The sequence below is a fragment of the Pteropus medius genome, unplaced genomic scaffold (genome assembly GCF_902729225.1).
Source record: "Pteropus medius unplaced genomic scaffold, Ma_sr-lr_union100, whole genome shotgun sequence".
NCBI lineage: Eukaryota > Metazoa > Chordata > Mammalia > Chiroptera > Pteropodidae > Pteropus > Pteropus medius.
The window spans coordinates 500,041-513,976 of NW_024352839.1; the positions used below are offsets into that span (position 1 = coordinate 500,041).

The following is a 13,936-nucleotide window of genomic DNA, read 5'->3' on the forward strand; positions in this document are numbered from 1 at the left end:
GAGGCCTAACATATGACCTGAGGTGGAGGGGAGCTCAAGAAAGGTGTACTGAGTAAAAAGAGATTTAAAGAAAATTTGGTGGGACACAGGGTTCAGGGGCAGGAAGAAGAAAAAAAAGCATGGGAAAGATTATTACCATAGGAGGACATAACTCTGCCTATGTTATGTTCCTGCTGAGTGTATCATCAGAATCAAATTATGAGGAAAACAAACAGACAAACCCAAACAGAAGGAAGATCAAATAAAATGACTGGTCTATGCTCTGCAGAAAGCTGAAGTCATAAAGACAAATTAAGTCTATAGAAATGTTCCAGAATAAAAATGGCAAAAGAGCCAAGACCACTAAAGCGTGACTCTGGATTGGAAAAACAAAGGTGCTATAAAAGACAGTATTGGGATAACTGGCAAAATGGGAATAAGGAACATAAGACAGATGACAATATAGCATCAAAGTGAAATTCCCGCATTTGATAAGCATTGTGGGCACATAAATGGATGTCCTCGTTCCTGGGAAATGCTCACAGAAGCATTTAAGGGTGAATGGGCATCATGCCTGTAAATTATTCTCAAATAGTTCAGCAAAAGAAGAAATAATGTATACGCTATTATTTTATTATATGTGTGTATATGTACCCACTCAAACACAGAGAGAGAAATGGAGAGGGGGAAGCAGATAGTCACTATACAGTCAAAGAGTCAGACAGGATTTAAAAGAAAAAAATAGGAGTCTGGGTGAACAGCACACAGGTATTCATTATAACATTCTTGCAATTTTTCCGTAGGTATTAAACTTTTCAAAATAAGATGTTTAACTGTCTATCGCCTCCAGCAGAGGGTGAACTCATTCATATATTTGCTCATTCGACATTCATCTCTGTGACCCAAGTACTGCTCAGGGCCATGGGCATCAGGGTAAGCTAGCTGAGTCCTGCTTGACGATGTCTTGCTTTCTAGAGTCCTATTCACCCTGGCCCCAAGGCCAAATACAGGGGCCCCTACTAAACACAGGACTTTCAGCTGATATTTACAGACACCAATTTCCCCTTTCTGTGGCTATGCCAGGAGGTCACTGCCTTCCTGCTGCCACCCAGGGGCATGCTCACCTGTCTCAGGCTTGGAGTACTCCAGGCATAGCACCTCAGCATCGTGGGCCTCCATCTTGACCACCTCATCCATGAAGTGCAGCTCATGGATCCTGGGAGACATACACTGCCTGCTGTGCCCTGCTCGGAGGGCCCTCCTACCCTTGCTCCTACTCCAGGCACTCTGCCATTGCCAGGTGGGCGATATGGGGAACCCCCTGCCTTGGCCAAATAGTCTAGAGATGCCCAACCGCTCTTATCTGGACACCTGCCATCTTAAAGGAAGCAGTGCCAAGCCTGGGAGGACCTCAGTGAGCACACAGCCCCTTGTGGTTCCATGGGTCAGATCTAGGACAATTCTCTGAAGAACAAGGATAAGGGCAGAGCTGTATCAGAAGTGATCCCTGACGGTGGGGCAGGGGCCAGGAGTCAGAGGTCATATTCAAGGATAGGACCTATGGGTGAGAACATTTGGTTCCAATCTCTCACTCTTAAAAGAGTCTCAAGTCTAGATTTTCCTCGTTCTCTCCAAATGAAATCAAACAATTGACAGGTCATTCAGGGTTGAAATAAGAGACAATTGTTCCAGTTCCTCTACTGTCTACCTGTGTGATCTTAGCCTAGCCACTTCGCTTCTCTTGCCTCACTCACCCCATCTGAAAATGGAGCTGATAATAGCACTTACATTGGAGGATCAGCGAGAGGACTAAATTGGTTGGTATACATGGTATCAGGCCAGCAGCCAGCTGCGGGGGGAAAAGTGCTATGCCCACATAGCTCTTGTTACTGTTTCCACCATTCATGGCAGAATGCTGTCGATGTGAGCAGCCCACTGACATATTTGGCTTGCCTCATACAATGATTGATATTTAAAAAGTTGCCAGCATTTAAAAATCATAGAATTTCAAAGAAAAGAACCCCTGAACTTTCTGTTCTGCTTGGACACTGGGAACACACATACATCTTGAAGCCTGTACTCCTGGTGCTGTATGGTAGCTGCCATTTTATGGGGGACATGCTATTCAGTTCCTCCCGGTCCCTTTCATCCCTCAATGGCCCCAGCGCCCAGGTGGTTACAGGTATCATTTATCAGTTTAAACTTGGTCCCTGTGACAGGGGCTCATATTTTGTCAGCATCTATTGAGCCAGGAACATCTTGAAAAACCTCTGCAGTGTGAACCGAGCCCTCAAATGGCCCATCTTCATAGCCCCTCTCCCAGTGTCTCCAGGACCCCCACAAGCTCCAGCTGGCATCTTCTCTGATGGTTCAGCAGTGGTACCAAATGGCTGGTAAAGTGTCATAGAAATTTGCCTGTTTACTCTGTGGGCAAAGTTCACATGTCCCAACTGCTGAGGTCCCAGTAGCTATCATCACCTCAGCCTTTCTGGAAGATATTTCCTCACTTAAGTTTCCAGGGGTGGCTAGTTACAGGATTGCTACTCATAGCCCTTATTCCCAATGGGTATCTAGTGGTAGAGCTCTTCCCTACCATCCTGAGTACCCAAGCCCAAGCTGGGAGGTGTACGCCAGACAACCACCAGAGCCCACTTACCTCAGATTTCCACTTCGGTCGCCTGAAGCCAAGTGCTGGCCATCAGGACTGACCTGCATGACTCGTACCCCAGCTTTCACATCCATAGGTGTCCCATTCTCACTCCCCCGGTCTGGGAGGTGTGACATGTCCTGCAGGTGCTGGATATCATTCTCTACATACACTACCTTCAGTAGGGTCTGCAGGAAGGAGAGGCTAAGGTCAATGCTGTGAGAAGCTCTGAAACACTTCTGCAGTTTTGTCCAATAGCTAGTCTCCCATTCTTCGTTAGTAACAGAACTCCGATTTTGACCTGGGAGGTTCACTATTCAGAATAATGACTACGTTTCCCAGTCTCCCTTGCAGCTAGATGAGGCTCTGTGAATAAATTCTGGTCAATGAAATGTATAGCAAGCAAGAACCCTTCTGCTTCCTTTCCTGCCTGGAATTTTGATGTGATGACTGAAGCTCCAGAAGCCATTTTGGATGATTAAAACAAGGGCCACTCCTTCAAAATGGCAGGGTGGAGAGCTAGAAGGCTGTTGGATCTCTGAGGGCTTCCTGCAGCTGCCATAACAGCCCAGACTGTTTACCTCCAGACTATTTTTATGAGTCAGAAAACCAAACTTTTACCTCTTATTTTGGGTTTTTTGATTGTATGCAGCCAAATGTAACATATATATCACAAGTGCACAAGAGAAGATGGTAGTTTTGGTTTGTGGGGTGAAGGGAATAGTAAAGGAGCACATACATACATATCCTGCATTAAGGGCCTTTTCTGTTCCAGCCACACTGACTTTTCAGATTTTTCAACTCACCAAGCTCAATCCCACTTCAGGGTCTTTGCACAGGCTATTCCTCTGGCATGGGACACTCTCTCCTTCCCTCTTTACTCCTCCCAATCCTCCATATCTCAGCTTAGTTGTCTCTTCCACCAGGAAGCTGCTCCTGATGCTACAGATAAGATCAGATGACTTTTATACATATCCTACTAGCACTTTGTAATTTTCTTTCATGGTGCTTACCACACTTGTGATTATATCATAATGTGCAGTTATGGTTCATTGTCTGCCTTTCCCTACTAGACTGTGGGTGCCACGAGTGCAGGAGAAGGGTCTGTCTTAGTCACTGATGTGTTCCCAGCATATAGCATAGCACCTAAGCACAGATTTTAATAAGTATCTGCAGAATAAATAATGCATTCAGGTCTCAGCTCCTCAGAGAAGCTCTCTTACTGATCTAACAATACAAACCATTTCTTCAGCAAAGTGTTTTCTCCCACGCCTCCCATTATGGCTGTCTCTAGGGTCCTGCCAACACCCCACCCATGGCCTCACTTTATTGCAGCTAGCTAGACAGGGGAAGGCGCTGCCTGATTTGGTCCATCAGGTGCTCTCAGGAAGCTCTAACTCAGGCTTGGGGAGCAATTTCTCTTCTGTTGAATATGTCAGGTTGCCTGGAGTAGCTGGGTCAACACATCCGGACAATAGTTGCTAACTGGCAGAAAGAAAGAAAGCGAAGAAGAAAGAGAGAGAGAAACAAGAGAGCAGGAGACAGAGTGACCCGCCTTCGTAACCCTAGTGATGCCTAACAGCAAGGTTCTATAAGATTCACTCCTGCCCCAATATCCTAGCTTAAAGCAGGTCTTTGTTCCACCTCAAAGATGGTTCACAACGAAGCCACTCACATTACTGAAGATGTTTTTCTGCCAGGGAGAGTCAGGGCTGCTATCCATGTTCCAGAAGCGGATTGTGTTGTCTGAAGAACAAGTCAGAAAAGATCCTGATGGCAGACAAGCTCTCTGATCTTCAAACTCAGGATATACCTACAGTTCTCAGAGAACAAGGCAAAGAGCAATTCATTACTACTTTAACAACAGCACTATAATATACTGTTGCATTTTGGTGGGAAAAAGTAAGTTGCAGATAAACAGGCATAGTTTAATGCCTTCTATGTTAAAAATAAACAAGAGAAAAAGGACAAAAATGCTACCATATATATAGTCCATGCCCCATTTTCAGCCCAGGCCATAAAATATCTCCACAAATAAATTTCCAAGGAAAGCGGGCAGCTCACTAAGCACAAAAGGAAACAAGGTACCATGAGCAAGAAGCAGCAGAAATAACAGAGTCTACCATCAAATATTGGAATTATCAGACAAAATATAAAATAACTATGCTTATATGTTTAAAGAAATAGAAAAACTTTGACAAGATTAAAAGTATGAGTAGCCAACTGGAAACTAACTATGAAGAACGACGAAGCATAGCTGAACAAGAACAAAATAGAACTGTTCATAGAAATGAAAAATAAAACATATTAAAAACCAAAGATTAGACTCAGTTGAAAAGAAATGAAGTGACTTGAAAGACAGAATTAGACATTACTAAGAATGCAGGTCAGAGAGACAAAGAGACAACATATAAAGAGATTTCAAGTATAAAAGACTGGGTGCTGAGAAGATGATGGCCAAAGCAGTGCAAATTTTTAAATCCAAGTCTCCATATAACAAAGAGCAGCCAGATGGAAGAACCAAACCCCATGGGTAACATTTACTACAAAACTAGGTGACAAGCTTTTCTCATAACTTCCAAAATACAAGCAGGTAGGGACAAACTACTTTTAGTTATAAGACCTACATGTTATCAACATGTATACAAGAAAATCAATGAGGCCCCTGACAGATCCAAGGACAGAATAACCCCAAAGCAGCTAGGTAATTACAGGAAAGCACAATGGGCCAACTGAACAGCAGCTGAAACTGGGAGGGTTTTATCCACTGCAATAGTGGTAGAGTGCAAGAGCTTGCCAGTAAGTTCTGGAGGGACTGGAGCAGTAGAAGCCTTGTGAACTCTGAAAACTGACCTTCCAGGGCTCTCTTCCAGGACAAAGACCGACACTATGGGAAAACTGTTCGAAGTGGAAACAAAATTGATCAGAATAGGGACAAGAGAGACAAAGTAAAAAGGAGGTTCAGATAAAAGCAGGGAAATAACACATAAATAGGGACATAAGGAAATATCAGAAAGCAAGCTGCTGTATTTTTTAAACCATATGAAAATCAGAAGATGGAGTTCTTTCTTGGCAAATTAGAAAACCTGTCCCGAACCACCCCAATATCAAAAAATTCAGAAAAACTATTATCACATGAAAGTGAACAACAAAAGAAGTACCAAGACTACGTCCAAAACAAAGTTACTCTTTAAAATAAAAGAAAAAGGAAATGGCACATCAGAATCACATTTCCATAAAACAGATCAAAACTATAACTTACGGTTTCAAAATAAGCTAAAAGACATTAAAAAAATTACTCAATATGAAAAATCACAATGAGAAAAAATCAGAGATAAGATGACAAAATTCAGAGTTAGAAATAAATGAAGAAATCATTTCAGAAATAAAGGACAAATTAAAAGGAACCCAAAAGTTAATAAACACAAAAAATAAGGCATTAAGAAACATGTGAAAAAAGAAAATTATTAAAAATGAAAAAGGAATTATGAAAGAGCTAAAAGGACTTGAGAAAAAGTGACAATACTGAAGCTAGGCAAGGAAGATTCAACATTCAGATAATAGAAATCCCTGAAGAAAACTAAATCAAGGAAACAGAAAAAAATACTAAAATCCATAATTCAAAAATATGTCTACCTATAAAAACCAACACTAAGACATACTCTAGAGTAAAATTTCTAGGCTTAAAAGAAAAAAAGAAAAATCCTTTGGGCTTCAAGGCAAAAACAGCAAATGTTAAAAGGGAAAGAAAGACATTAGGTATTTCAATAATTGTAAGAAAATGGAGTAACATATTCAAAGTAGTAAAGAAAGAAAATGTGAGCCAGGCATTTTCTATCCAGCAAAAGCTACTTTCAAGTATAAAGGGCACAGACAAACTGTTATCAGCATGTGAAAACTCAAGAAATGTCCCCACAAACTGTTCCTGAGAAATGTAAAGAATGAGCTTCAGACAACAAAAATAACTAGAGAGACACTGCCATAGAATTAAATATATAGTTACTTGTAGAATGAAGAATAAATGAGGGTCAACTGACCTCACTAAAAATGGCAGAGCAGGGAACTCCAAAAAGCCATCCTTCTATTAAAGCAAACTTAAGCTGGCAAAAACTGTCATAATCACCTTTTTCAGAACTCTGGAATTTAACTTACAACAACCAGGGGAGTACTTAATAAAGCAAGAAGCTGCTAAATTTTGATATTTAAGGAAATTGCTGTCAAATCACTAGCTGACCACTAAGATAATAGGATATATCGTTCAGTGACCACACGTGAAAAAGAATACAATATTTACAAAAATAGTTCAGAGAAGTCACTGAACAAATAATTAAAACCCATAACAACAAACCCTGGGGATGGGAAGAATTTGATTTCCAGAGTTACCACATTATAATAGTCAAAATGCCCAGTTTTCAACAAAAAAATTATAAGACAAGAATGCAAGAAAGAAAGTATAGTCCATTTGTCAGAAAAAAAGTAACAGAAACTTTTTTTGAAGAAGTTCGGACTGGACTTATTATACACAGACTTTAAATCAACTGTCTTAAATATATTGAAAGAGATCAAGGAAATTCTGGACAAAGAATTAAAAGAAACCAGGAGAATGATGATGTATCACCAAACAGGGAACATCAAAAAAGAAACGACATTATAAAAAGGAACCAAATAGAAATCTAGAGCTAAAAAATATAATAACTAAAATAAAAAATTCACTGGGCTTCAACAGCAACTTTGACAGGTAAAATAAAGAATCAGTGAACCTGAAGATAGGTCAGCTGAAATTACCTAGTCTAAGGATCAGAAAGATAAAAGTATAAATAAAAATGAATAGAGCGTAGGGACCACCATAGAGAATACAAACATATATGGAATCTCATAAAGGAAAAATGGAAAAGAGCAGAAAATATGTTAAGAAATAATGGCTGAAGATTTTTCAAATTTGATAAAAGATATATTTAAGAAGCTCAAAAAACTCCAAGTAGGATAAACAAGCTAAAAGAGATTCATGTCAAGACGCACCATAAATGATTGAAAGCCAAAGCCAAAGAGAAATTCTTGAAAGCAATGAGACAAGCGACTTGTCCTGTACTAAGGATACCCATAAAATTAACAGTTGATTTCTCATCAGAAATCATGGAAACTAAAAGGCAGTGGGACGACACATTTAAAGTTCTATAAAGAAAAAATTGTCAACCAAGAATTCTATATCCAGCAAAATTATCCTTCAAAAAAGGAAGGAGAAATTAAGACTTCACAGATAACAAAAGGGATTTTGTTGCTAATAAAAACCTGACTTTAAAAAATGCTAAAGGGTGTCCTTCAGGGTTAAGTGAAAGGATATGAGATAGTAACTCAAAGCCGTATTAAGAGATAATGAACACTGGGAAAGGTAACTATATAGGTAAATATAAAAGCCAGTATTATTGAATTTTTGTTTTATAACTCTGCTTTCTTTTTCTATATGATTTAAAAGACGAAGGCATATTAAAATAATTACAAATTAATGTTAATAGGTATACAATGCATAAAGATATAATTGTAGTAATAATGTAAAGGTGGGGACAAAGCTGTATAAGAGCAGAGTATTTGTGTACTATTGAAGCTAAGTTGGTATTACTTCAAAGTAGTTTGTTATAAATTTAAGATGTTGCTTTTAATCCTCCGGTAGCAAAATAAACTTAAAATATACAGAAGAGGAAATGAGAATGAAATAAAAATGAAACACTACAAAAAAATCAACTAAACACAAAAGAAGGTAGTGACAGAAGAATTAAGGAACATAAAAGATATAAGATATATAGAAAGCAAATAGCAAAATGGCAAGAGTAAGTCCTACTTTATGAATAATTAATTTAAATATAAATGATTAACTCTCCAATCAAAAGGGAATAATAATTGGCAAAACACATTTAAAAAAAAAAGATCCAACTATATGTTGTCCATAGAGATTCACTTTATATCCAAAGACAAATATAAGTTGAAAGTGGAAGGTATGGAAAAATATATTCCATACAAACAGTAACTAACTAAAAGGGAGCTTTGTATCTCTATAGTAATGTCAGACAAAATAGACTTTAAGTCAAAAATTGTTGCAAGTGACAAAGAAGAGCATTATATTTTGATAAAATGGTCAATAATCAAGAAGATATAACAAATACAAACATACACACACCTAACAACAGAAGCTCAAAATACATGAAGCAAAAATTGACAGACTTGAAGGAGGAAATATACAGGTCTATAGTAATAGTGTGAGACTTCAATATTACATTTTCGATACAAGGTAGATCTTGAGAGAATATTAATAAAGAAATAGAGGACTTGAAAAACACTATAAACTTACTAGACCTAACAGATTATATAGACAATACTCTACCTAATCACAGCAAATCATACATTCTTCTCAAGTAAACAGAGAACATCCTTCAAAAGAGACCACATATTTGGGCACAAAAAAAGTCTCGATACATTTTAAAAGACTGTAATCATATAATCTTCTCCAACCACAATGGAATGAAACTACAAATGAATAATAAAAGGAAATTTGGAGAATTAACAAATATGTGGATATTAAACACACTCTTTATACAACCAATGAGTCAAACAAGAAATCAAAAGAGAAATTAAAAAATATTTGAGACAAAAGAAAATGAAAACACAATATACCAAAATCTATGGAATACAGCAAAGGCAATGTTCAGAGGGAAATTTACAACTATAAATGCCTACATTAAAAGATTTCGAATCAATAATTTAACTTCTTACCTTAAGAAACTAAAGACAAGCAAACTAAACTGAAAGCTAGCAGAAGAAAGGAAATAATAAAGATTACAATGGAGATAAACAGCCTTTTAATTTTTGCAGAAATAGAAAAGCTGATCCTAAAATTCATATGAAATTGTAAGGGACCCCATACAGCCAAACCAATATTACTAAAAAAGAACAAAGTTGTAGGAGACAAACTTCTCAATTTCAAAACTTACTACAAAGCTACAGTAATCAAAACAATGTAGTTCTAGCATAATGACAGCCATACGTAAGCAGAATAGAATAGAATTGAGAGTCCAAAATTAAACCCATACATCTATGGTCAACTAATTTCTGACAAGTGTGCTAAGATGGTTCAATGGGGAAAGATTTGTCTGTTCAACAAATGATGCTGGGACTATACATCCACATGCAAAATAATGATATCGGACCCTTACTTCACACCACATACAAAATTAACTCAAAAGAGATCAAGACCTAAACAAAAGAGCTAAAACAATAAAATTCTTAGAAGAAAATATAGGGGTAAATCTTCATGACTATGGATTTGGCAATTATTTTTAGATATGACACCAAAGGTACAAGTAATAAAAGAAAATTAGATAAACTGAACTTTATCGAAATTAAAAACCTTTGTGCATCAAAGGACACCATCAAGAAAATGAAAAGATAACAAAGAATGGGAGAAAATATTTGCAAACCATATATCTGATAAGGATCTAGTATACAGAATAAAGAACTCTAATCACTCAACAACAAAAAGACAACCCAAGTAAAAATTGGGCAAAAGACTTGAACAGACTTTTCTCCAAAGATATAACAAATGACCAACAAGCACATAGAGATGCTCAACATCATCATTAGAAAACTGTAAGTCAAAACCACAATATGGTACCACTTCACAAACACTAAGATGTCTACAACTTTAAAAATATCAAACATAAAAATAACTAGTATTAGAAAGGATGTGGAGAAATTGAAACCCTTGTACAGTGCTGGTGGGAATGTAAAATGGTCCAGCTGCTGTGGAAAAGTCTGGTGGTTCCTCAAAAAGTTAAACATAGAATTACTGTATGACCCAACAATTCTGTTCTTGAGTATATATCCAAAAGAATTGAAAACAGATGTTCAAACAAAATTTGTACATGAATGTTCATTCACATCAGCACTATTCACAATAGCCAAAAGGTGGAAACAACTCAAATATCCATCAACTGATGAATGGGTAACAAAATGTGGCATCCGTACAATGCAGTATTATTTAAACATATAAAGGAATGAAGTACTAAAGCGTGTTACAACATAGATGAATCTTGAAAACATTATGCTAGGTGAAAGAAGCCAGACACAAAGTTTATATATCCTATGATTCCAGTTATATGAAATATTCAGAATAGGCAAACCTATGGTAACAGAAAGCAGATAAGTTGTTACTAAGGGCTGAGTGAATGGGAATGGGGAGTGATTGCTTAATGAGTATAAAGTTTCCTTCTGGGGTAATGAAAATATTTCAGAACTAGATAGCAGTGACAATTGTACAACATTGTGAATGTACTAAATGCCACTAAATTTAGGTTATTAAATGATTTAAATGGTAAATTTTATGTTTTGTGTATTTTGCCACTACACACACTTATATCTCCCCCAAAATGAATGGGGTCAAAAGGGAGAGAGTATAGCATATAATGGCTACATAATCAGATCATATAGATACAATTTTTTAAATTGCGGAGAATGGAGAGAACCTCTGCAAAAAATTGTTTCAACTGTCTTCAAAATCGAATAATTGTCATCCTTAGATTTTTGTATATATATTGTGGGAACGAGTAACTGGTTAAGTGGGAACAAGTAAATGGTTAACTGAGCATATTCTAATTCTATCATCCCCTCTGTGTTTGAAAACTAGAATTCTAGAAGGATCAATCCAATAACTATGAGTATCCCCGGCACTCAGACTAAATACTAACTTAATCATTTCTCAGCATTTTGGCTAAGATCAAGTGAAACACTAATTTGAATAGAAAAAAAACAAACAAAAAAACTCACACATACACACAAAAACAAAACCCAAAGGCTTCTTCAAGAAATGGTGGTTCCAGGACTGGGATAGGAAATGTACAGAATGAGGCTGGAATACCTTGTCATCTCGATAGCAAGGTAGCTATTAAAGACTATTAGGGTTATGTCCAAAGGACGTAGGAGCTAAATTGAAGAGGCTCCCACTGGCCAAAGATGGGACAATTTGAGCTCTAATTATGTTAATAATTGCAATGGATTAAAAAACATCCAATATATTTAAATATGAGTTTATAATAAGAATTTATAGAATTAGAATATCACCATATTGCAACCCCCAGTGAATAAATGGGTCTAGGCATTGAGTGTCAACAGCTGCTAACAATAGTCGATAAACTGTACATTTCTTTTGTGTGGTTTCCTAGATCTGTTTTATTTTTAAAAATGAAGGATAGAAAGGTAGGACATAAGAGTTACAGAAGAAGAAAGAGAATGGGATAGTGGCAATTTTTAAATCTGTACTGGCTGAGAATTTTCCAGAACTGATAAAAAGATCCTAAAAAGATCCATCTACAGATATTTTTGTTGAGGATATGTAAATATGATACATAAATAATATTTATATTATGTAATTAAATAAAATAAAAATAATATTTATATATAAGCATAAATAAATACGAGGCATATACAAAGAAAATGAACTGAAAAAACACATAATAAACTGATAACAAGGGTGAGGATGAGAGAAAGCAGAATTGGGGGGAGGTCATCAAACAGACTTTATCTGTAATATTTCACCCTTTTTTCAAGGAGAATATATTTATATATAAAATTTTAAAGTTATTTAAAAAACATTCTTGTTAAGAAAAGTGCTGTCAACAGAAGCATCACATCCACAAAGGCAGATGAATGCAAACAGACAAAAGGCTAAATACAAGTTCTCTAGGACAAACATTCCTAGCAGCAGTAAGAAATTTTCAGGGGAAAAAAGTAAAATACAATTCTTTCTCCACCAGTTGTCTTATCCGCAAGTACTCAGAACAGCTTTAGAGAATGAAAAAAATCCCCATGGATTCATATGCAGAAAATGAAACTTCTTCGACACTTAAAAAAGCGCTAAACGACACAAATGCCCTCCACAGCAGGCTCTCTGAAATACACATATTCCTACTGCAAGACCTTTGCTCTTGCTGTCCTCCCCAGTGGTCATGTACGTCTTACCCCCTCACTTCCTGAAGGTCTCTGTTCAAATGCCACGTCCTCAGAGAGGCCCCCTCTGACAACTCTCCTCTCTAAAATAGCAAGCGCCCTTGATCCCCTTTACCCCTTCTCTGCTTTTTTCAGAGAGGTACTGCTGCTTGGTGTGTTAAATATTGATCACATTTATGGGTTTACTTTCCCACCCAAATGTGAGCTCCATGAGGGCAGGACTTTTGTCAGTTTCCTTGCCAGTTGTATCCATAGCACCTAGAACAGCACCTGGCACATAGCTGGAGTCCATGAGTATCTTTTGAACGAATGGCTGAATGGGTTCCCCAAACTCTGCAGGAACTTTCCTCAGATGGGGGCTGAGCAAGGGCAGGGGAGGGAGAGGGGCTCACCTCTACGTTCCAGACGTAGGAGCTGTGGAAGAGCTCTGACCACATCTTGCCTACTTTGTTGATGTCTTTGACATCCCAGATATAGACGCTGTGGTCCCTATACACACAGGACAGCCACTGGTGGATGGGGTCGAAGGTCAGTGCCACTGTATCGGGGTAGACTGCTTCTGTCTTCCTGCAGAAGAGGAAGCTAACAAGGCAACACAGGTCACACCAATCACCATTAATGTCACTCGCAGCCACCTGTGGTGACACTCAAGCTGTCTCTTGCCTGGCAGTACCATGATGGTCCACCTCTCCTACTCTAAGTCCACTTTTCCTGGCTCCCTCTTCCTTTGCTTTGTTTCTGATACAGAGGTTAAAAAGTGGAAGCTTTTGCTTGGCCCCTGAGAGCATTTGAATTTTCAACTCCTGTTAACATTTTTCTCCCCTCATTTCACCAACTCAAGCTTCATCCTCCCTCTCTGAGCATGGAAGGATAGTGAGCACATACCTCAGGCTTTCTCTCTCAGGGCCCCACTGACACATGATCAAAAGTCTCTATATAAGGGTGTAAGGGAGCCATCTCCTGGCCTGGAGCCCTTCTACAAAGGCTACAGTTTACTGATCACCTACTCTGCGCTGAGCCAAGAGCTTTAGCTGTACTGAATCCCCACAATCTCCATGAGAGGAAGGCAGTATATTTTACAGAAGAAGAAACTGAAGCACAAGTTGATAGTTACCTGCCTGAGGCCACACGGCCCATAGCAGAAGCTAGCAGAGCTAGGCAGCCCAGCCACTACAACACACCACTGTCTGTGGGTTGCTGACCCACCCTCTTTCCTCTGAGATACCCAATAGCACTCTCCAGGCTCTTAGAAAAGGCACCCAGGAAGTAGTGCCCAGGCATCCAGCATCCCCTAATTAGGTAGCTATCCTCCCCAAC

At 38.2% G+C, this 13,936-nt stretch overlaps 1 protein-coding gene across 7 annotated transcripts in view; it reads right to left on the reverse strand.

The window, feature by feature from the left end:
- The window catches only part of WDR62 (WD repeat domain 62), a 43,249-nt gene that overhangs the window by 16,169 nt on the left and 13,144 nt on the right, over window positions 1-13,936 (reverse strand). For all 7 annotated transcript variants that reach the window (XM_039850179.1, XM_039850182.1, XM_039850183.1 and 4 more), the window contains 4 exons: window positions 13,012-13,201; window positions 4,302-4,439; window positions 2,636-2,814; window positions 1,104-1,195 (listed from right to left, as the gene is read on the reverse strand). In XM_039850179.1, the coding sequence (XP_039706113.1) occupies window positions 1,104-1,195; window positions 2,636-2,814; window positions 4,302-4,439; window positions 13,012-13,201 (599 nt within the window). The remainder of the gene's footprint in view (window positions 1-1,103; window positions 1,196-2,635; window positions 2,815-4,301; window positions 4,440-13,011; window positions 13,202-13,936) is intronic.